This window comes from Musca domestica, unplaced genomic scaffold (assembly GCF_030504385.1).
Source record: "Musca domestica strain aabys unplaced genomic scaffold, Musca_domestica.polishedcontigs.V.1.1 5, whole genome shotgun sequence".
Classification (NCBI taxonomy): Eukaryota; Metazoa; Arthropoda; class Insecta; order Diptera; family Muscidae; genus Musca; species Musca domestica.
The window spans coordinates 27,283,659-27,305,034 of record NW_026712346.1 but is presented as its reverse complement, the minus strand read 5'-3'; the positions used below and the strand labels follow the sequence as shown (position 1 = coordinate 27,305,034).

The window sequence follows — 21,376 nt, the reverse complement described above, 5'->3', positions numbered from 1 at the left end:
TCTCTTTTGAAATGATTTTTGTGGCCCTGAAAAGGGCCTTTTAAGGTAGTATTTCGAAATATATCAAGACAAGACACAAAATGAAAAATATCAAGACATTTACTTTGGGCTGGTGTATTTAGTAACAGCCTTGGTACCTTCACTGACGGCGTGCTTAGCCAATTCACCGGGCAACAATAGACGGACGGCGGTCTGGATTTCCCGACTGGTGATGGTCGATCGCTTGTTGTAGTGGGCCAAACGAGAGGCTTCGGCGGCAATACGTTCGAAGATATCGTTGACGAAACTGTTCATGATGCTCATGGCATTGGAGGAGATACCGGTGTCGGGATGGACTTGCTTCAACACTTTGTAAATGTAGATAGCGTAACTCTCCTTACGCTTGGTACGTCTCTTCGACTTATCGCCCTTGGTAATGTTCTTTTGGGCTTTGCCGGCCTTCTTTGCTGCTTTACCACTGGTTTTAGGAGGCATTTTTACTTATTATTATTTTTTTTTTTTTTTGAATCACACAAACACTTTTAACACTGTTCACAAATGATTAACCAAAACGGCCAGCTATAGGTGCCGGTGTTGGTGCCGGTGCTCCCGTCTATTTAGCCGCTGTCATGGAATATTTGGCTGCTGAAGTCTTGGAATTGGCTGGCAATGCTGCCCGTGACAACAAGAAGACTCGTATCATTCCCCGTCACTTGCAATTGGCCATCCGTAACGACGAAGAATTGAACAAATTGCTGTCTGGCGTTACCATTGCCCAAGGTGGTGTATTGCCAAACATCCAAGCTGTTCTCTTGCCCAAGAAGACCGAAAAGAAAGCCTAAATTATTTCGAAAGGTATTATGGAATGAAGAAGAAGAATACAGACCATCGTATAATTCCATAGAAAAATCAACCAATCCGTCCTTTTCAGGACGACAAAAAATATTTGAAAAGAGAAAGAAAATTGCGTCAAGCTACATTATTTGCATTAATATTAAAAAAAAATACAAATTCTCAATAATTTTCTATGAGACGTTGGCAGAATAACTGTTTTTCGTTGTCAGTTGCATATTTGTGTTGTCGTTGTTGTTGTCTCTTATGATTTCAGGAATAGAGCACGAGAGAGAGAGAGAGATCGTGGCGTCACCAAATGAGTATGTATACTATGAGGAGGAAGAAGAAGAAGCTTGTTGCATTGGTGGTCGCTCGCAGTAATTTTATGTGAAAAAATCGTTCCCCGGCGCATTCTTGGTGAAGTCACAAAGTAGACGATTTGCAAGGGAATTTTGGCGGCAAAGTAGTGTTTTGGTGGAAATAAATCGACGCATACATGAAAATAAAAGTACGTTGTGGTGCTATGGAAAATTTTAAACACAAAAAATAGAATAAAAGTAACATAATGAAATGAAAATTAACGAAAATAATTACAAAGAAAAATAAAATAACGTAAATTAACAACTAAATTAAAATAAAATAAGAAAATTTTTAAAAATTAAGGCAAATATTAATGAAAATTTAAGCAAATTTTAACGAAAATATTTGAAAAAAAAATTAAAGAAATTTCGAATAATAAATAGATTTTATGAAAATAAAAGATACTTTAAATGAAATCACAAATTTTTAAATTAATAGTAAGGAAATATATAAAATAATTTTAAATTAATAATAAGGAAATAAATAAAATAATTTTAAATAAAACGAAGTAATGATTTTTAAAAAATAATCTAATGAAAAATTAAATAGAAATTAGTTGAAAATTAAATAAAAAAAATTTAACAGAAATAAAATAAAATTCATTTAATGAAGAATTTTTAAATAAAATTCAATAATTTTAAATTTTGATACAATTTTAAAGGAAATGATTAGTGAATAATTTACAAATTTTTAAAGAAAATTTTTAAGATAATATGAATCAACGATCTATTTAATAAAAATATTCAACAATTTCAAATTAAATTTTGAGAAAAGATTCAACAATATTTAAAAAAGTGAAAATGAAATTCCTTTGCTAACGCAGCATGGTTGTTCTTTAATAATATCGACTAAACAGCACCAATACATACATAAAGCGACGCTATGTTATACTCATATTATACGAAAAGGAAGAAGAAGAAGAACTTAATGTGTTTAGCGATGTGAGTTGCCGACGGCATGTTTATGATCGGGAATAAAATACGAGACCTCGGTAAAACAATGTTTTCGGTGAAAATATTCAGGAAAAAATTGAAACGAGTAAGTATTTATATTTTTTCTTTATTTGATTTTTAGACATTTTTCACGAATTGTGAGAAAAAAAAAAACGAGAAAGCTGAAAAAGAAAATTATTAGAAATTTTAAGATAAAATTCCTACATTTCCTAAGGTAAGTGTTTATTTTTTATTTATTTTAATTAAAAAAAATAGTTTTCAACAAGAAAGTATCTCTTTTTTGATATATTTTGTGGTCCTGAAAAGGACCGATTGTTTTGTTGTAAAAAAGATTTCTCCAAATTGCGTCAAGAATTTGTTTAACCGCCGAAACCGTACAAGGTACGGCCTTGTCTCTTCAAAGCATATACGACATCCATAGCGGCGACGGTTTTACGCTTAGCATGTTCGGTGTAGGTGACAGCATCACGAATAACGTTTTCCAAAAACACCTTCAGAACACCACGAGTTTCTTCGTAAGTCAGGCCAGAGATACGTTTTACACCGCTACGACGAGCCAAACGTCTAATAGCTGGCTTGGTAATACCTTGGATGTTATCACGGAGCACTTTCCTGTGACGTTTAGCGCCACCTTTTTCCAAGCCTTTACCACCTTTACCACGACCAGTCATTTTTTCACTTCAGTTTATTTCACTTATCACTTCACGAATTAATTTCAATTTCAATTTTGCCTATGGCCATATTTATTTGGATAGCAAACTTACGTACTAACAGAAATGGCTTACTGTACTAGAATCCTAAAACTATAACTATTCGCTATTTACTACAATTACATACAATTGCTGTGGAGTACCACCAGCACCCAATCAAACAAAAAGAAATTTAATGCATAATTAACATAAGTGCACCAAAAAATCCAAAAATTAAAAATGGGCGAATTCAACTAATTATATATCTTAAAACTAAGACTTAAATCTAGGGCTTAAAACTAGTTTCTACTAACTACTATTTACAATATTTACAGTTACTGTGTACTGTTGTACACAGTACTTTCCACAGCGAGGGTGTTGTAGCGCCGATGGTAGAAACGTAGCTCACCATCGACGTACAGCAACCCTTCGTCCAACAACATTCTTAAGGAACTCGGGGGTAGGTACCTAACATTGCCCAGAGCCTCTGCGTCCAGGCTGCTTTGCAGGGCGTCCTCAACCAGTCTGTTGTTAAGTCCGTCTGATCGGTCTAAGAATTCCAGTGCTCCTAATATCAGGACCCTGTCAATTCTCTCCCCTCATGCCCTATCATATATGGCCCTATTGGAGGGTCGTCTGATAGTACCATCTTATCTAAATATTAGTCCTCTCATGCCTAAACATGAAGCCAGGACACTTCGCTCCCATCTCCTAAGCCTCTCCATCTGGCTGGACGAGATGCCAAACCAGACTGGAAAAGCGTAGGCAACAATAGGTCGCATTATTTGCCGGTATAGCAGCAACCTAACTTCGGGAGTTAGCCCACCACGCATCTTCATCAGCCCTTCATAGCTGAAGAAGACCTTTTTTGCTCTGGCCAGGATAAAATCTATGTGCCCTTTGAAGTCAAAATTCTTTTGAAAAATGACCCCAAGGTACTTTATCCTGTCCTTAATTTCCACGGTATTAGGTCCAACTTTCACGACCGGACGGTGCCTTACGAAAGTTGGAGAAATATATCGTGATATCCCGGTAAATGTAATTCCCGAGCATTTATCCCCATTTAGCTTGAGGCCCCATACGGTAAAGAAACTATATAAGACCGCAAGATAAATGTTCATACCTGCTTCAGCTGTACGAGCATTAGTGGCTTTATATGCCACAAGCACATCCTCGGCATACGATAATACCAACCCTCCTCGCGGAGGTGTCGGCATGTCACTGACATAGATGTTATATAACATCGGCCCTAGGAGGGAACCCTGGGGCACACCTGTCAGTACAGGTCTGCGAAGAGATAGTCGCTCGCCTACTCTAACCCTATAATACCTATCGGATAAGAAATTGCCTACTAGTCGTAAGGTTTGGTGATCAAATCCAAACCGTTTAATTTTAAATAATAATCCTTGATGCCATACAGTATCAAAGGCCTTAGAAAAATCAAGTCCAATTGCAATAGTGCCTTGCCTATTGTTTAGACCTGAAGCCACGTAGGATGTGAGTGCAGTTAGGGCATGGACAGTTGATAGACCTGCCCTAAACCCGAACTGATTGTCCTTCAACACCCTCTTATCCTCTACGAGTTTATTCAGTCTTTCCAGAATGAAAGACTCAAAGAGTTTACCAAAGGCCGATAAAAGTGATATCGGCCTATAGCTGCTACATTGTCTCGGTGGAGAGCCCCTCTTATATATGGGAACCAACATAGCTTCTTTCCATGCCCTGGGAAAGTAGCCCAGGTTCAGACAGTGATTAAATAACACTGCCAGGAAAGCGAAAATAACCTCGCCCGCCTTTTTTAAGACGGTATCGGGTATACCGTCCAAGCCGCAGGATTTACGTGCTGGCCTACGGGCGATTGCCCTGCCCACACAACCGGCGCGAAGAAAACCGCCCTCGTTCCAACGAGTGGCGTTTTCAACAGAAGCCCCATCTGCAGTGAATGTTTCACCAAAATTCACCATGGGGGACCGATCGCTGATTCCCTCTATAGCTCGACTAACTGAGTTACGGAGGGCATCATGTTCCCCAGGAAACCGATTAACTGGTCCTCCTGGGAAATTAGCACTCGGCCCACCCATGGCCGGCGAAACACCCTGCACATGGTCTGCTAAGGCTTCGGCCTTTTCACCGTCGTCCGTAATAAGTCGACCTGTACTGTCCACTAAATGACTGACAGGTTCTCTAGTATCTAGTCCAGCTGCCCTTTTGACTTTGCCAAAAGTTTTCCCATCCACTCTTATTCTCCCTAAATAATTTTTGAGTTTCTCCTGTTCGAAGATTCCAACAGAGTCCTCAATTATGCGGTCCAGATTTCTGATATCTGCTCTGAGAACAGGATATCTACCTGGGTCACCAGATCTTCGGAGAATCCGGCATAGCCTGCGACGCTCGCGAATAAAGCCTAAAATTCTCGGAGGAAGATCTCCAAGAGTTTTAGGTTTAACTATCTGTTTAGGTACAGAGGTCTCTATAGCATTGCGGAAAATCTCACCTAGATTTTCCACACACCTATCTACCTCATCTATTGAAGCATTTCGGTTAGATGGTAGTGTGCACTCATCTAGCCCTGACCTACGCTGCCGCCTAAATCGTCCTACATTCATGCGATTGAAGTTCAGAAATTTCTGTCCTTCATGTCTCGCTAAACCCTCCAAATTTAATTGAATTTGAATCGCCCTGTGATCCGATTCAAAATCAAATGCCATAGAAATATTTCCGCCACCAACCAGAGGGAGTCCTGGTGTACGCAGAAAAAGATCTATGTATGAGGCTGATGTCGCTGTCTCCCTGGTCGGAATATCCGACCTTATTACTTCAAAGTCCTGGCAGTACTGGAGGATTCTGTCCAAAACTCGTCCTCTGGTGTTTCTCACATTACCTCCCCACGAAGTGTGCATCGCATTTAGGTCGTTTCCGATTAAAACTTCCCCAGAGTTATGTAGGTCAAAAACCTGCAGAATGTCATCGGACCGTAGAGTCTCAAGGGGTGAGAGGTACATTGAGACGAAAGCTACAGAGGAGCCATCGTCTTTCCATATCCTCACCGCGCAGGACTCTATATGTCCAGTAGAGAGTGGTATTCGATCACAGCGAATACTATCTCGAATAGCAACCGCGGTACCACCCCCGCGTCGCCCCGTATCACGATATTGAATAAAAACCCTATATCCCACTAAACTTAAGTTATGAGAAGGGATGAGCATATGCTCGGCCAAAAGGAGTACATCAGGCCTCCTCTCCTCAACTAACTACTTCATATAATGTCTCCTTGATAAAGAGATCAAAGAGTTGACATTATTAAATATTATTTTAAAATTAGACATTACCAGCGGTACACAACAACCAGGCAGACATGGCTGAGTCTATACCTGAAGAGGCCATAATTTTTTGAAAGATAGGACCAAAGGTCCTAGCTTTCTTACATTTCTGAGAGAAGTCCATTCCAAAGAACTGGACTATATTCTCAGATTGAGAAGTGCCTTCTTTTTGAGGAGGGCGATTGCTAGAAATGGGAATATTTCTAGCTGGAAGTGGAGGTGGGGCCGTTTTAGCACGACAGCTGCGATTCTAAGAGAACGCGCCTCGTTTTTGGCCTGTATGTCTGCCTTAGCTTTAGCCTTGCGGGCTAAAATTGCGAGTCGGTGCGGACAGTCACGAGCCGAAGCTGGGTGTCCGAACTTTCCGCAGTTGGCACAATAGCATTCTTGTGCTACCTTTTTTACTACCTCCCCAGATGTAGGGTCGGTATACTCAATAAGAGTTTCTTGTCCCTTAGGGGGAACAGGGCACTCTTTGGGGCCATGATTGCCCTTGCATTTATTGCAACGTTTAGGCAACGTGCAATTAGTTGCAATGTAGTCATGATTTCGGCAATTATGGCATAGCTGCATGCCATGACCTTTATCTTTGCGGATCTTGATATTACAATCAAAGATCTTCTTTAGGTTATATAACCCAAAAATATCTGAGCTCTTGGACACACGCAAGAGCCATAATCTATATGATATGTTGGTTAAACCAACAATCTCTACCTTAAGGCCTGAACCCACTGACCGCCTGAGGGGGTACTCACTGGATAGGCCCTCTATGACTAGCATGTAGGGTCGTAATTCCTTCGGAGTATGGGTAAAAAACTTATACCCACGTTCTGTCAAAATATTTTTGACATAATTAAACACGCTGAGGCCTTTGACCTTTAGCGACAATACGGACGGACGGACCAGAGTAATACTAAACTCACCTGATCTTAAGTGTTGGTTGAGGACGCCGGATAATTCTTGGACCCCAGCACCGAAAATCTTAAATGCCGACATGGTTTTGCCGGCCTGCTTCTCCATATTGTTCTTCTGAGCGGCAACAGGAACAGTCTTGTTAGCAGCTTCAGGAACCTCATTCGCCAGTTTCTTGGTAACCACCTGGGGAGTTGTTGAAGGTGGTAGCATCTTCTTCTCCTCTTGGACCTCTTTCAGCACATACTTCAATTTAGGTATGGCCCCCTTCGAGTTCTCCTTTTTCTTCTTCGCTTCTTTCGCTAGCGGCGCGATCTCCATTTCGTCGTCCGCCATACCGAGGTCTTCGGCTGCCTCGGTAGCCACTACGGTCATCCTACTGGGTTCACAAATCGCTTCACCACCAATTATTTTAGGCACTATTTTTTACTTTATCACTATTCACTAATAGGTCTTATTACTTCACGAACAGTTTGTGCACTAATGTTTTTTTCCGGGCGATTCCGCTCGTATTTATACAAAATTTGAGGCTCTCTCCAACCATTTAACGCACAAGTAAAGTATGTACAGTTATATGTGTGTGTGTACATTTGCCGTTAGTATTGTATGTTCTCTTTTGTGTGTGCGTGTACATTTGGTATACCTATAGGTAAGAATTCACTAACATATCAACCCCGAAAGTTGATGCTAACAGCACAATTTTCTATAAATACCCGCTATAGTCCAGCAGGCAACGTTATCATCGGTTTTATTAGTGATTGTGCTTTCGTGAAGTGAACATATAACAGTGAAGTGAAATAATAAGTGCCTAAAAGTGAAGATACTCATTGAACTTAGAAAAATATAGAAACTGTGCCATAATTCTTGTGTTGTGTGCCTTGAATATAAACAGAAGAAATTTAAAGAGATAAAATTTTGTTTTAAACTTGGGCAAGGCATCTTTGCCAAGGTCCCTGAAAACAAAGAAGGCAAAAAAAGGCTGCAAAATGGAAAAATCTGAAATCAATACTGACAATGGTAGCACTACTACTACCGAAGATATGATAAGTGAAACCGGTAAAAAGAAACATAGAACCAAAAGAAAAAAGGACAAAAATGGTATTAGTGATAGTGACACGGAAGCACAATACGAAATTATAAAACTCAAAGCATTCATTGACGAAATAATGAAAGATCGCGAAAGGTGTTACGCCTGCATTAATGAACTTGAAAAAACTCTAAAAGCAATGAAAGAAAATTGCCAACAACAAAAAGAAAATAACCAAAAAGATGAAAGCAAGTTGATAACAGTGAAATCAACAAAAGAAATAAATGAAAATAAGAACAATCAAAAACAAGAAACAAAATACAATAACGATGAAAATAAACAAATCAAAGGAAATAATCAACAATTAAATAAAACAACACCTAACAACAACAACGTATCAACACATAACAACGAAATGGACACTGATGACTGGATTGCCGAAGTAAGCCGTGAGGAAACAGCAACAACCCCTGGAAATCAACTAAATCCTAATCTGGAAAACATCAACACCCAGCTAAACAAAAATATCAACAAAGCTAATACAGGTAAGGCCAGCCCACCTATTATTAAAATATCAAAAACTAATATTAGGCAATTAGCACTAAATCTCAAAAAAAAAAAAACTCTAAAAAATTACCATTTCACTATAAATACCTTACAAAAGAAAATGATTGAACTTAAAGTAACTAAAATAGAGGATTTTTATACTGCAAAGGAATTTCTTGATAAAGAGAAGATACCGTACTTCACGTACACACCTAAAGATTTAAAACCAAGAACATTAATATTAAAAGGTATATCTGAGAACTGGGAAAAGGAAGATATAGAAGGATTCATATTTGACAAAAAACTCAATATTGATATAAAATCAATAATTAAATTAAATGGTGATCGATGGCTTGTGCAGATAGATAATTCTACGGACTTGGCAGTGTTTAAAAAACTTCAATATTGTCTGTACCAGAACATTACAATTGAAAAATATAAAAAAGAGGGTCTTATTCAGTGCCGTAATTGCCAGGGACATGGACATATTTCTACGAATTGTAGAATGCCGTACAGGTGTGTCAAATGTCCTGGTAATCACGGACCAGGGGAATGTCCAATTCCCCCAAAAGAACTCAATAACAAGGAACAAATAAATGTTGACCCAGTAACAGGGGAAATTTCAAAAACATATGGCATTCCTGTGTACTGCTGCAATTGCAAACAGACAGGACATGTTGCAAGCTCAAAAGTATGCCCTGTAAAAATAAGGCTATTAGAAAAGTTAAAAGAGAGAAAAATGTTTAAAAGTCAACCAACAATAAATCAACAGGCAAGTGTGAAAATAACTTCACCAAACGTAAGTAAAGATGTACTGTATTCCAGCATTGCAAAGACGGGTACAAGCGTGCCTAAAAACACACCACCACAGAATACAAAATCGGACGAATTTATGCAAATATTTGATTCAGACTGCAAAAGGCTACTTGGTAAAGACTTCTTTACCTGCCTTCAAAAAATAGGTTCGCATGTAGAACACTATAAAAAATTAAATACGGACGAAGAAAGGACAAGATCTCTTTACCAACTGTTTACAAGCCTTAAATTATATGACTAATCTAAAAATAATTTTTGTAAATGTAAATGGAATAGTGTCTAGGATAAAAAGACACTATTTAAATATTTTTGTACTAAGACATAAACCAGACATTCTCATGCTGGCTGAACATGGCCTCCAAGCCAAACATAAATAAAGCATTAATGGCTACAATATATTTAGACAACATAAAGTAGGCAGTACCAAGGGTGGGACAGCTATTTGTATCAAAAATAAACTAAAATGTGAAAGAATTTCTATAAACTTCACTAAAATGGAGGGCACTGTGGTCAAGGTAAGGGACATAAATGGAAGAAATATTATCTTCATGTCTCTTTACCAACGGCCTCGAGGATTAAACTTATTAGACTTAGAAACCATTAGCGGAGTAATAGCCGCAAATGAAGCAGTTATTGGGGGAGACCTAAACGCAAAACATATAGAATGGGGTGGGAATGAAACTAATGCTTGTGGTAGATTATTAAGGGAATGGCTAGAAAATCATCCAAGCTTAAGTATTAGAGCAACAAATGAACCAACCAGAATATGTGAGACTACGCAATCATACATAGATATATTTATGGCAACACCAGGGCTATGGATTCAGGATAGACCAATAACTTTAGACTTCGAGTCTGACCACAGAGCCATAATGTTACAATTATCGGCAGTAATAGAAAATCAACAGATAAACAAAATTTTTGATTACAATAGCCTAAATAAAAGACTATTTAACAACACACTAACTAGGCAGCTACAAAACTTAACACTCCCTATTGATATGAACATTAATAGAGAGCAAATAGACACAGCATTAGAAACATTGACAGATGCAATAAATATAGCAATGGAAACGGCTATGACTCAATTTGTCCCAACTGGAGACACCTTATCAAAACTTCCCCAGGATATTTTGCATTTAATTGCCCAAAAAAAGACAACTCGAAGGAGACTTCACAGAATAGTTGACCCACAGGAAGCAATAACGCTGAAAGCAGTTATTAAGAACATGAGCCAATTGATTGGACAAAAAATAAAGCTATTTGAGCAACAAAAATTAGTTGAAAAACTAGAAAAAATAAAGCCGAATAAGGATATGTTCAAACAAATAAAAGGGCTAAGTGGGAAACTATATACAAATAAAGTAGACTACCTAGATGAAGATGGAAGACAAATAACTTCAGAGACGGACAAGGCTAATGTCATGGCAAAATCATTTGCTAATATCCAAAGCTCTAATTCATGTAATATAATTACTCCAGATTTAATTGTTTCAAATGAGCCCATGACGCAGTTTGGAATAAATTATATGGCAGATGGAAGAAATCTGAATTCCAACAATAGTCTACCTATAAGACTCACTAACTCAAATGAAATAGGGAATATTTTAAAATACATGAATAATAAAAAGTCAACAGGAGACGACAAGATCCCAAATTACATTTTAAGAAAGCTGGACCATAGGACTTGTACGATAATAGCCATATTGTTTAACCAATGCCTAAACATTGGCTATTACCCAAAGAAATGGAAAACTTCAAAAGTTATTCCCATCCTAAAACCAGGAAAAGATCCCACAAAAGCCTCAAATTATAGACCAATTTCACTATTATCCTGGTTAGGTAAATTGTTCGAAATAATAATTTTGGACAAATTAAATGAACATATTATGAATGATAATATTCTGAAAGCCAATCATTTTGGCTTTCGAAAGCAACTTGCAACCACACATGCACTCTTATCCATTAACGACAAAATTATAAACGGGTTAAATAGCAGAAGTGCAACTATTGCAGTTAGCTTAGATTTTAATAAGGCATTTGACACGGTATCCAGAGAGGGCATAACCAACAAAATGCAAAATACGTATAAATTCTGCCCATTACTTACAAAAATTATCCAAGACTACCTACAAGATAGACAATTTTATGTATGCTTTGAGGGAGCAAAATCTCAAACTCAATCTGTGAGAAGTGGAGTTCCTCAGGGTTCGGTACTGGGACCAGTCCTCTATAATTTATACTTGGCTGATATTCCACAACCCCCAAATGATATGCTGCTATTAATATACGCAGATGATATATTGATAGCAGCAACTCATGCTAGAGCTAAAATAGCCAATAACAAAATAAATCAATATCTTGAAGTACTAAAGCAATACTTTGATAAATGGAATTTATCAATTAATACTGAGAAAAGTATGGCAATAATATTTAAAGGAAAAGGCTGTAATCTCTATAAAAATGCCAGGAGCTACATACCAAAAATAAACATAGGAGGCGTGATATTGTCCAATACTGAAAAATTAAAGTATCTGGGGGTAATATTTGAACAAGGTATGAGTTACATCAGGCATGTGGACTTAGTAATTAAAAAGGGAAGGATGGCTTATCAAGGCTATCAATGGCTATTTGGCAAAAAAAGAGGACTAAGTACCAAAATTAAACTACTAATGTATAAACAATTAGTTAGACCAACAATGAGTTACGCCTTCCCTGTGTGGGCATTTATATCCTCTCATCAAATGGAGAGGATTAGAATTTTTGAAAGAAAAATATTAGTTCACTGTCTTGGTCTGGGCAGACAGCTCACAGAGCAGGGATATTACAAAAGCAGGGATATATAAAAATGGATAGATTCGATAGGTTCACTGTAAAAATGGCCATAGAATTTCTACAAATATGCACAAGCCACAGCAATCATTTAGTAAAAAATTTAACAATAAGTAACGAAGATTTTATAAGACTTAAAGCATCAAATAAATACCTCCCAGCTCTGAGCTTATTACATTTGCATAACTCTGGTGGACTATATAATCCAACAGGACAGCTAATGTTCTACCATAGACGACATAAATCATACAATATCAATGATATAGTATATCGTTATGACCAATAAAATAAAAATATATGTAAATTAATAACTGTACATATTTTATTCTTGTTTTGTTTATTTGTTATCTTAGTTTTTAAGTATTCGTATAACTTGTGTTTTCCCATTTTCACAAGGAAAATAAATAAAAGACTATAATTAAAAACCTAATATTGAACGGGCTGGCCTTCCACGTAGTTTATTCCATATTTTAATTAAAATTAAAAAATCTAGATAAGTGTGAAAACACGTTAGATATAAGATATATAGAAATACGACTAGAATAAGAAATAAATGTAATGAATTTTTTTTGGGAAATAAATAAAAAGCAAAAAAAAAAAACAGGCAACGTTATTACAGTGTTTTCAGTGTTTGTGTGCATATCTCTAGTGAAGTGAAAAAATTCAAGTGAAAAATGGCTCGTACTAAGCAAACTGCCCGTAAATCGACCGGTGGAAAGGCTCCCCGTAAACAACTAGCCACCAAAGCTGCCCGTAAGAGTGCCCCAGCCACCGGCGGTGTTAAGAAGCCTCATCGTTTCCATCCTGGTACAGTTGCTTTGCGTGAAATCCGTCGTTACCAGAAGAGTACTGAATTGTTGATCCGCAAATTGCCCTTCCAGCGTTTGGTTCGTGAAATCGCTCAAGATTTCAAAACTGACTTGCGTTTCCAGAGCTCTGCTGTTATGGCTTTGCAAGAAGCCAGCGAAGCCTACTTGGTTGGTCTTTTCGAAGATACTAACTTGTGCGCCATCCATGCTAAGCGTGTCACCATCATGCCTAAGGATATCCAATTGGCCAGACGTATTCGTGGAGAACGTGCTTAAATTCTTGACGTTTTAAATGCAACAATTTTACAACAAAACAATCGGTCCTTTTCAAGACCACAAATATTTTACACAAAAGATATATTTTTTTACTCAATCTTCAATTTTTAGTATTTTTTTGAAATAAATAAAAAGAATTTAGGGCTTTGATTATTTTTGAAAATTTAAAAAAAATAAGTATTTTTTGATGTTGGTTTTTTTCCTTGATTATTTTTCGTTTATTTTATTTTGATCGAATATTTTATTTTTTTTTAATTTTATTTGAATTTTTTGAATTATCCATTTTGATATTTTCCTTTAATTTGCAAAATTATTATCATTTTTGTACTCCCTCTTCGAAAAAAATTCTATGACTCATAAAAACCACCACCACATATATTTTTCTAACGGGATTTCTTTGTCCATTTTCTTTTATTTTATGCCCCTTCGATCATTTTTTTTTCTGTTGTGGACTATTCAATTTAGTGGGAAAAAATTCTCTGCCTTTAATTTATACGAATTATTTCATGTGAATTTTAAAAATTTCCAGCTAAATTTTTGCCCCTCCTTTTTAATTTTTTTCAGGAATGATGTATGAAATATGTTTTATTCCTTTTCAGCAAAATTTTTAAATTTTTTAAAAGCATTTTAAGAGATTTGTTTATGAATTTTCTCCGTATGGAATCACAAAATTATTTTTGTCCGATGTATTTAGAGAAATTGGTCATAATTTATTATTTTCAAAAATCGAAGAAGAAAATAATTGATTTGTTGAGAATTTTGATGTAAAATATAATTTAAAGTATTATAAAAAGAAATGCCAATAATACCTGCCCTCAAAGTTGATCGAAAAACAATTTTGTAAAACGCAATTAATTTCATGACATTTCCAAATGTTCTAGGTGATATTTGCCTGTAAAGAGGAATTTCTTTTTGGGAATATTTTTTTCATAAAATTAACAAAAATTTGACAAAATAACTTAGAAAATGGCTTCTAATACTATTTTTAATAAATTTTAGAACAAATTATGTTAAATTTCATAAAAAATATTGCAAAATGAAAATACATAACCGTTTGTCACTGAATGCCTGTACATTGGTAGTATGAAGTATTCTGGGGATTTTGTAACTTTTCCCCGTAAATTATGACTTTTTATGAATAATGTTATATTTTGATGTAAATATACAAATTCTGAAATGTTTTTTAAGAAATTTTTATAAAACTTATTAAGATTTGAGCTTTCAAATTTATTTCAAGAAAAACTTTTCTTCATTGAAATTATGCCAACAAGAGGATTTCTGCTGTCATAGACCACATAATAATTTCAATTTTTTCACATTGTAAAATATGAAATTTCATCGATATTTTTCTTTGATCCTAAAGTAAACATATCAGGCTACATTTTCAAAAAGAATTTTCAATTAAATTTTCATGAAAAATTCGATTTTTTTAAATTTTAGTTGGAAATTTGTGATTACATTTTTATAATCTGCCAAGTTAAACGTTTATAATTCACAAACGGCAAGTGATAATTACACCAAACTTTCTTTAAAACATAGTCTATACTTTAAAGTTATAAAACATTTTTAGTGAAAATTATCAAAGCTTCTTCAGGAAAATTTAATTTCTCCGAAAACTTTTGTAAAAAATTAAACACGCTTCCACACAATCTTTCGAAAAATTTACCAATTGACTACTATGCACATCTCATCTTTTCGATGTACCTACACTTTAGCTCGCCGCTAACAAAAATAATAGTACACATAAATTTGTGAGTGTATTTGTGTTAACAGTGAAATATAAACCAAACAGTGAATAAGTGAAGTTAAATTGTGAGGACAAATCTCACCATTAAAGAGATAAAATTTTTGCCTTCAAACTTCTCTGCGAAAAATTTGTCAGAAGGTGAACGGCAGGCTTCTCTGCCGTCGGCAAACACTCGCAAGCCGAAAAACCACCACCTGCAACAATATCTACTGCCAATACAGATATTGAAATAGAGGACCCATCTGATAAGACAACTGATCTGATGGAACATAAATCTACCGCATCAGTGGATGATTGGACAACAGTCAAAACAAAGCCGTCTTTGAAACGTAAAGGTACTACACCAAGCGAAAATGCACAGTTGGAAGCCGTTATTGCCCAACTTCACCGAAAGATGACAAATCTCGAAAGCAGAAATGAATCACTGTCAGCCGAAATTGCATTATTAAAAAACATACAAATTGAATCTGCCAAGCAACTAACATCTGCCCATTCCCGAGAAATGAGCTATAAACGTATTATAGCACAAATGGAAAAAGAACATGCTTCAACAAACGTACATATGAGCAGTATACCAAAAAAAGTTGAAGAGGCCATATTAAGGGTGGACCCCACTGTCACAGTGCCAGTGCAATCTACAGTGGAGACACCACCGGAACCACGCATTAACGTGCTGAGCGCAAGCCGAGTGCCAGCGAAGATGAAGGAAGCCAAAGTTGCGGCCAAAGCAACTACACTATTTGCCAACTCCGAGGCACAACAAACAACAACAACAAAGGACAACATTGCTGCTACAACAGGCTCAACTCTTAACACAAAGAAGAAACCTAAGCGCAAAGTCAATATTATCTCCCAAGAATCCAACATCGACATGGACACCAGTGAGGAAATTCCTGAAACCACCAATGACGTATCATCGGCTATTTCTGGAAGAAAAAGTAAGTTTGTTCCTATGATTATAACTTTAAATGTAAATATAAAATCTGTGACTAATGACATTAGAGAATTGTTAGGGCATAATAATTTTTCCATCAACATTGTTAGTGGCAAAAAGGCTAATTTTCAGCTACAATCAGCTGAGGACCATCAGAGGGTGAGAGCTCTCTTTGTCGAAAAGGGGGTAGAATTTCTCACATTCTCTCCAAAACATGAAACCCCCCACTCCATTGTTATGGAGAGACTGTCTTCAACCTATGATAAGGTTGACATAGAAGCCGCTTTGGCTAACCTTGATATGAAACTTGAGGTTAAAAATGTAGTTAAGCTAGGCTTTGAAAAATGGCTCATATTTTTGGGCAAAGGTTCGGAAATTAACAAATTCTACAAAATTCGTTGGTTTCTAAATTGTAGAATTCGATTAAAAAAAGACAAGAAGAAGACATTGCCGCAATGCCGAAATTGCCAAGCTCATGGCCACGTTTCCAACAATTGCGGTAGACCATATAAATGTGTGAAATGTGCCGGACCACATGGCCCTGGCAACTGCCATATTCCTAAGGGCGTACACAAACCAAAAATGGTTATGGTCACTGATCCCCTTACCGGGGAAACTAGAATGGAACCCGAATTTGTATTTAAATGTGCAAATTGTAATAAAGAGGGTCATCCTGCTAATTCAAAGCAATGCCCCATTAAAAAGGCTCTTCTGGCCAAATTAAATAACGCTAAAGTTGAAAAAGCTGAAACACCTAAGAAAAATTCTTTTCCACTAAACAGTGGAAAAGTAAAACCCGGTGTAACATATGCCAGCTCATCAAAACAAAATGCCAACATAGGCAACATTCAGCACACAACGGTAAATACAAATCAGGGACCGATGTGTGAAGCTATGGATTCATTTGAAAAATTCAATGAAATATGTACCAAAAACTTTGGTAAAGACTTCTTTACCTGTCTAAATAAGGTACGTAGATATGCCAAGGACATTAATAGTTTAAATGAGGATAGTCAAGCAAAAGCTATGGTTGGCATCCTAACTTCTCTTGGTTTTGATGATTAGACAACTTAAATGTATTTTCGCCAATATCAACTCTCTTGTGTCGAGATCTAAGAAACATCAATTTCGATTATTTCTTGATGAACACCGACCGGATGTGGTGATGTTGGCGGAGCATAGATTGTCTGCCCATCAAAACCTGGAGATGGAAGGATACAATATTTTTATTCAAAAACGTAGACAAGGACCTGGTAGAGGTACAGCCATTCTCACCAGAGATACTTTTAGAAGTGAGCTAGTAAATATAAATACTGGCATTATAGAAAATAGCTGTGTTAAATTATTTAGGACAGATGGATCATCGCTTCATTTTGTGAGCCTGTATTGCAGGCCTGCTGACGTCTTCGAAGCAGCCGATCTGGAGCCCCTGCGCCATCTGGCCTCTGAGGGTGAACTTTTAATTGGCGCTGATCTAAATGCCAGGCATATTAATTGGGGAGGAAACACTATATGTTCTAGAGGCAGAATGGTGTATGATTTTATTTAGGTTGCCCTGACCTTATAATCGTTCCCACGGGAGGGCCGACTAGGATAAGTAGGGACAGTAGTACCTATATAGACATATGTATAGCTTCGCTGGGCATATCCATCGATGATAATAGTGGGCTGGGGCTGAGTACCATTGATTGTAATTCAGACCACCTAGCTATTGTAATGCAAGTGCATGGAATAGACCCTGAACATAGGGAAAAACGCAAAATTTTCAACTATAAAAAAATAAACAAGCGTAGGTTCAACAGAATTTTAGATGAACAATTACCTGCTTGTCGCATTGCGGCAGATAGAAATGCATCTATATATGAAATAGATAATGGTATTGAAAAGATGACGTCTATTTTTCAATCAGCCATGGTCGACACCATCCCCAAATTTTCACCTGGTGCTAGGGGCCTCCGCCCCCTACCAGACAATATTCTTAATCTGATAAGGGAAAAGAAACGTCTAAGAAGAACCCTCTTTCGTACAGGAAATCCCAGTCGATACGATACCATTAGGGCAGAGATTAATAACCTCAATAAAATGGTTCAGGAATAGATATCAGTGCACGAATGTGAGCATTGGACCAACTTCCTGAATAATATAAAAATGGACAATAGGGTCTACAGCAAGGTAAAATCTGCAGCAGGTTGTAAACGTAACCCAATTCCAGATCTTGTGGACGAAAATGGCTTCATCTTTACGGCTGAAGAACAAAAAGCTAATTTTATTGCTGACGGCATACAAGGCAACATATTACCTTCTAGTCCACAAGACTCTGCAATCAACAGCATTGAGAGGGAATTTATGACAAAGACACCAATAGTCAATTTTTCACAAAATTTACTAGCGGACGGTTCGAATGGTGGTTCAATAAATAATCTGAGGCTTATATCTCCTGCAGATATAGGTTCTGCAGTAAAAGCCAGACCTAATCGCAAATCCAGTGGTGTTGACGGTGTTCCTGAAATCGTCTTGAGGAACACTGACAACTATACATGGATAAATCTTGCGATAATTTTCAACCAATGTATAAATTTGGGATATTTTCCTAGGGAATGGAAAATAGCCATAACTGTCCCAATTTTAAAGCCTGGTAAGGACCCGACCAATAGGAATAGCTATAGGCTCATCAGTTTGATTTCGGTCTTTGGAAAATTACTGGAATATTTAATTTTAAGAAATATTTCTAATGAAATTGAAGACAAAGAAATACTCTCTGATTGCCAATTTGGCTTCAGAAAAGGATTATCTACGTCTCATGCTCTCTCTGTTTTAGGTGATCATGTTTCTAGAGCACTAAATCGCAGGCATATAACCATAGGGGTTAGTCTAGACTTCTCTAGAGCGTTCGACAATGTCTGGCATAATGCCATAGTCTACAAAATGAAGAGTTTAAATTTTTCTCATTTATTTGTAGACTAGTATACGACTTCCTTCAGTCTAGGAAATATAAAGTAAGGATAGGTGATTCGCATTCATCCGCCAGAGAAATATACACGGGAGTCCCTCAAGGATCCTTGTTGGGCCCCGTTCTATTCAATATATTTCTGTGCGACATCCCTCTGCCCACCGTGAGTGACTTACTTCTCATCTATGCAGATGATATTTTTATAGCCGCCTCGGGGGCACATGCATACAACACAAACATACGTCTGAACGAATATCTAGAGAACCTCTCTGTATATTTCGACAGATGGAAAATGTGTCTAAATATTGGCAAATGCGAGGCCATTGTTTTCAAAGGCCTAAAAAAATATCTGTACCCCAGCTCTAGAGGGTTTGAGGCAACCCCATGCATTGGCGGACAGTTGGTACATGTGTCTGAGGAGCTCAAATACCTTGGAGTGGTATTCCACTCTAATTTTGAGTTCGTCAGACATGTTAACCATATTCTAGAAAAAGCCAAAAAACTATTCTGGGCTTTTCAAAGAATAATATGCCGAACTGGCGGTCTATCCCTCCCGGTGAAATTGTTAATTTATAAGCAGATAATAAGACCAATAGTGGCCTATGCGTTCCCGGTTTGGTACGGAATATCTTCCCATCAGATGGAGAGAATTCGAATCTGGGAAAGGGGTATCTTACGGTCTTGCCTTAATCTAAAACATCATTTGGGTCAGGATGGGATATGGCGATTGCCCCCAAATTATTTAATATACAAAGATCTCCCATTCAAAAGGATTGATGTCTTTTTGGCGAAGAGTGCTCTCAACTTTCTACACAAAGCAACTTACTGCGAAAACGCTTTGGTTGCAAGAAGTCTTGAAAACAGCTTCCCACATGTTGATGGACTATTGGAGGCAAATTACCATCCTCCAAATAGCCTTGAAATCCTCAATAATGAAGGCCTTTTATTTAATGAAGACCAACTAGTGTTTTACCATCGACGGTACAAAACATTCGACTTATACAACACCGTCTACCAATTGGAACAATAGCCGATGATACGTCCTCTGTATATATTTATATAATTATTATTTTAAGTGCCTAGTTTTTAAGTAGTATGTAAGAATCTAAAACAAAAATTGATAAGATACTCCTTTTTTAAGATTATTTTTTTGGGAGATAAAGAAATAAAATTCTTGTTGAAATTATTCAAAGATAAATTAATAATATTAATTTTTAGAATTAAGTATAGGTTGCATACCTGCTGCAACCTATGTATGTATATACGTAATTATAAGATAGACTTAGATAAATACTAGTATGCTAAGTACAAATATTATTTTTTAATATTACTTAAGGTTAGGCGAAAGCCAAAAAAAAAATGTAATGAATATAATCTCAATAAATTGAACTTGAACTTGAACGCCGCTAACAAAAATAATAGTACACATAAATTTGTGAGTGTATTTGTGTTAACAGTGAAATATAAACCAAACAGTGAATAACCATGTCTGACGCCGCCGTTGTTGAAGCCACCGCCTCCCCAGTTGCCGCTGTTGAGAAAAAGGCACCAAAAAAAGCCGCTGCCAAAGCAAAGAAGCCATCAGCTGCCCCTACCCACCCTCCAACCCAGCAAATGGTTGATGCCGCAATCAAGACCCTGAAGGAACGTGGAGGTTCATCATTGCCCAAAAATTGGCCCCCTTCATCAAGAAGTACTTGAAAGGTGCCGTTGCCAGTGGAAAATTGATAAAAACTAAAAGTAAGGGTGGTTCTGGTTCATTCAAATTGTCTGCTTCGGCCTCCAAGGAACCCAAAGCCAAGACTGCCGAAAAGAAGAAAGCCAAGCCAAGAAACCCGGTACAGTTAAAGCTAAACCAGCAAAGACCGCCGCCAAAGCATCTGCCACTAAACCAAAGGCACCCAAGGCAAAAACTGCAGCTGCTAAGCCCAAAAAGGCTGCAGCAGCAAAGAAGCCAGATGCTAAGAAAGCCGCCGCCAAGAAGTAATTTTTCCCAGAAAGATTACTTTTTCCACAATATTTTCGATATTCGAAGACATACTATCTAACAGCCCTTTTCAGGGCTACAAATTAAATTAAAAAAGAGAAAAATATTTATTTTCAACAGTTATCGTATATATTTTTGTTACCTAAATAAATAAGTAAATTTGTACACGTGTTTGATTTTGGGAAAAAATTACTATCGCTAATTACTGTTCTTATTAGGTAATTTTATTGAGCCAATATAATCGTGGACGCCACTGGATTATTTTTTAACCCAGGTCATAAAAGATAATAAAATATTTTAAATTTTTCCTAATTACCCACAGGTCATAATTCTCGAAAATCCCCATATTTTGGTCATTTTTATAATTTCTACTTAATTTTGAAAAATTTGTCATTTTCATATTCT

General features: G+C 36.8%; 5 protein-coding genes across 5 annotated transcripts; 3 read left to right on the top strand and 2 right to left on the bottom strand.

Annotated features, from left to right (window-relative positions):
• Window positions 1–82: 82 nt before the first annotated feature.
• Window positions 83–522, bottom strand: LOC131805013 (histone H2B-like). The gene has a single exon (XM_059128244.1). It carries the CDS (start codon window positions 472–474, stop codon window positions 100–102), a length of 375 nt encoding a protein of 124 aa, XP_058984227.1. The 5' UTR covers window positions 475–522; the 3' UTR covers window positions 83–99.
• A 41-nt stretch (window positions 523–563) lies between these two features.
• LOC131805114 (histone H2A-like) lies at window positions 564–909 on the top strand (the record flags this gene model as incomplete). The annotated part of the gene is made up of 1 exon (XM_059128361.1): window positions 564–909. A coding segment is annotated over one exon (258 nt), but the record flags the coding sequence as incomplete, so codon positions are not given.
• Window positions 910–2,414: 1,505 nt separating this feature from the next.
• LOC131804948 (histone H4-like) lies at window positions 2,415–2,820 on the bottom strand. Its single transcript, XM_059128181.1, has one exon. The coding sequence runs from the start codon at window positions 2,795–2,797 to the stop codon at window positions 2,486–2,488; it is 312 nt and encodes a 103-aa protein (XP_058984164.1). The 5' UTR covers window positions 2,798–2,820; the 3' UTR covers window positions 2,415–2,485.
• A 10,050-nt stretch (window positions 2,821–12,870) lies between these two features.
• Window positions 12,871–13,378, top strand: LOC131804945 (histone H3-like). Its single transcript, XM_059128178.1, has one exon. The coding sequence runs from the start codon at window positions 12,943–12,945 to the stop codon at window positions 13,351–13,353; it is 411 nt and encodes a 136-aa protein (XP_058984161.1). The 5' UTR covers window positions 12,871–12,942; the 3' UTR covers window positions 13,354–13,378.
• A 7,091-nt stretch (window positions 13,379–20,469) lies between these two features.
• On the top strand, window positions 20,470–20,971 carry LOC131805113 (histone H1-like). Its single transcript, XM_059128360.1, has 2 exons — window positions 20,470–20,677; window positions 20,772–20,971. The coding sequence occupies exons 1-2, from the start codon at window positions 20,470–20,472 to the stop codon at window positions 20,969–20,971; spliced, it is 408 nt and encodes a 135-aa protein (XP_058984343.1).
• The last annotated feature ends 405 nt before the right edge of the window (window positions 20,972–21,376 follow it).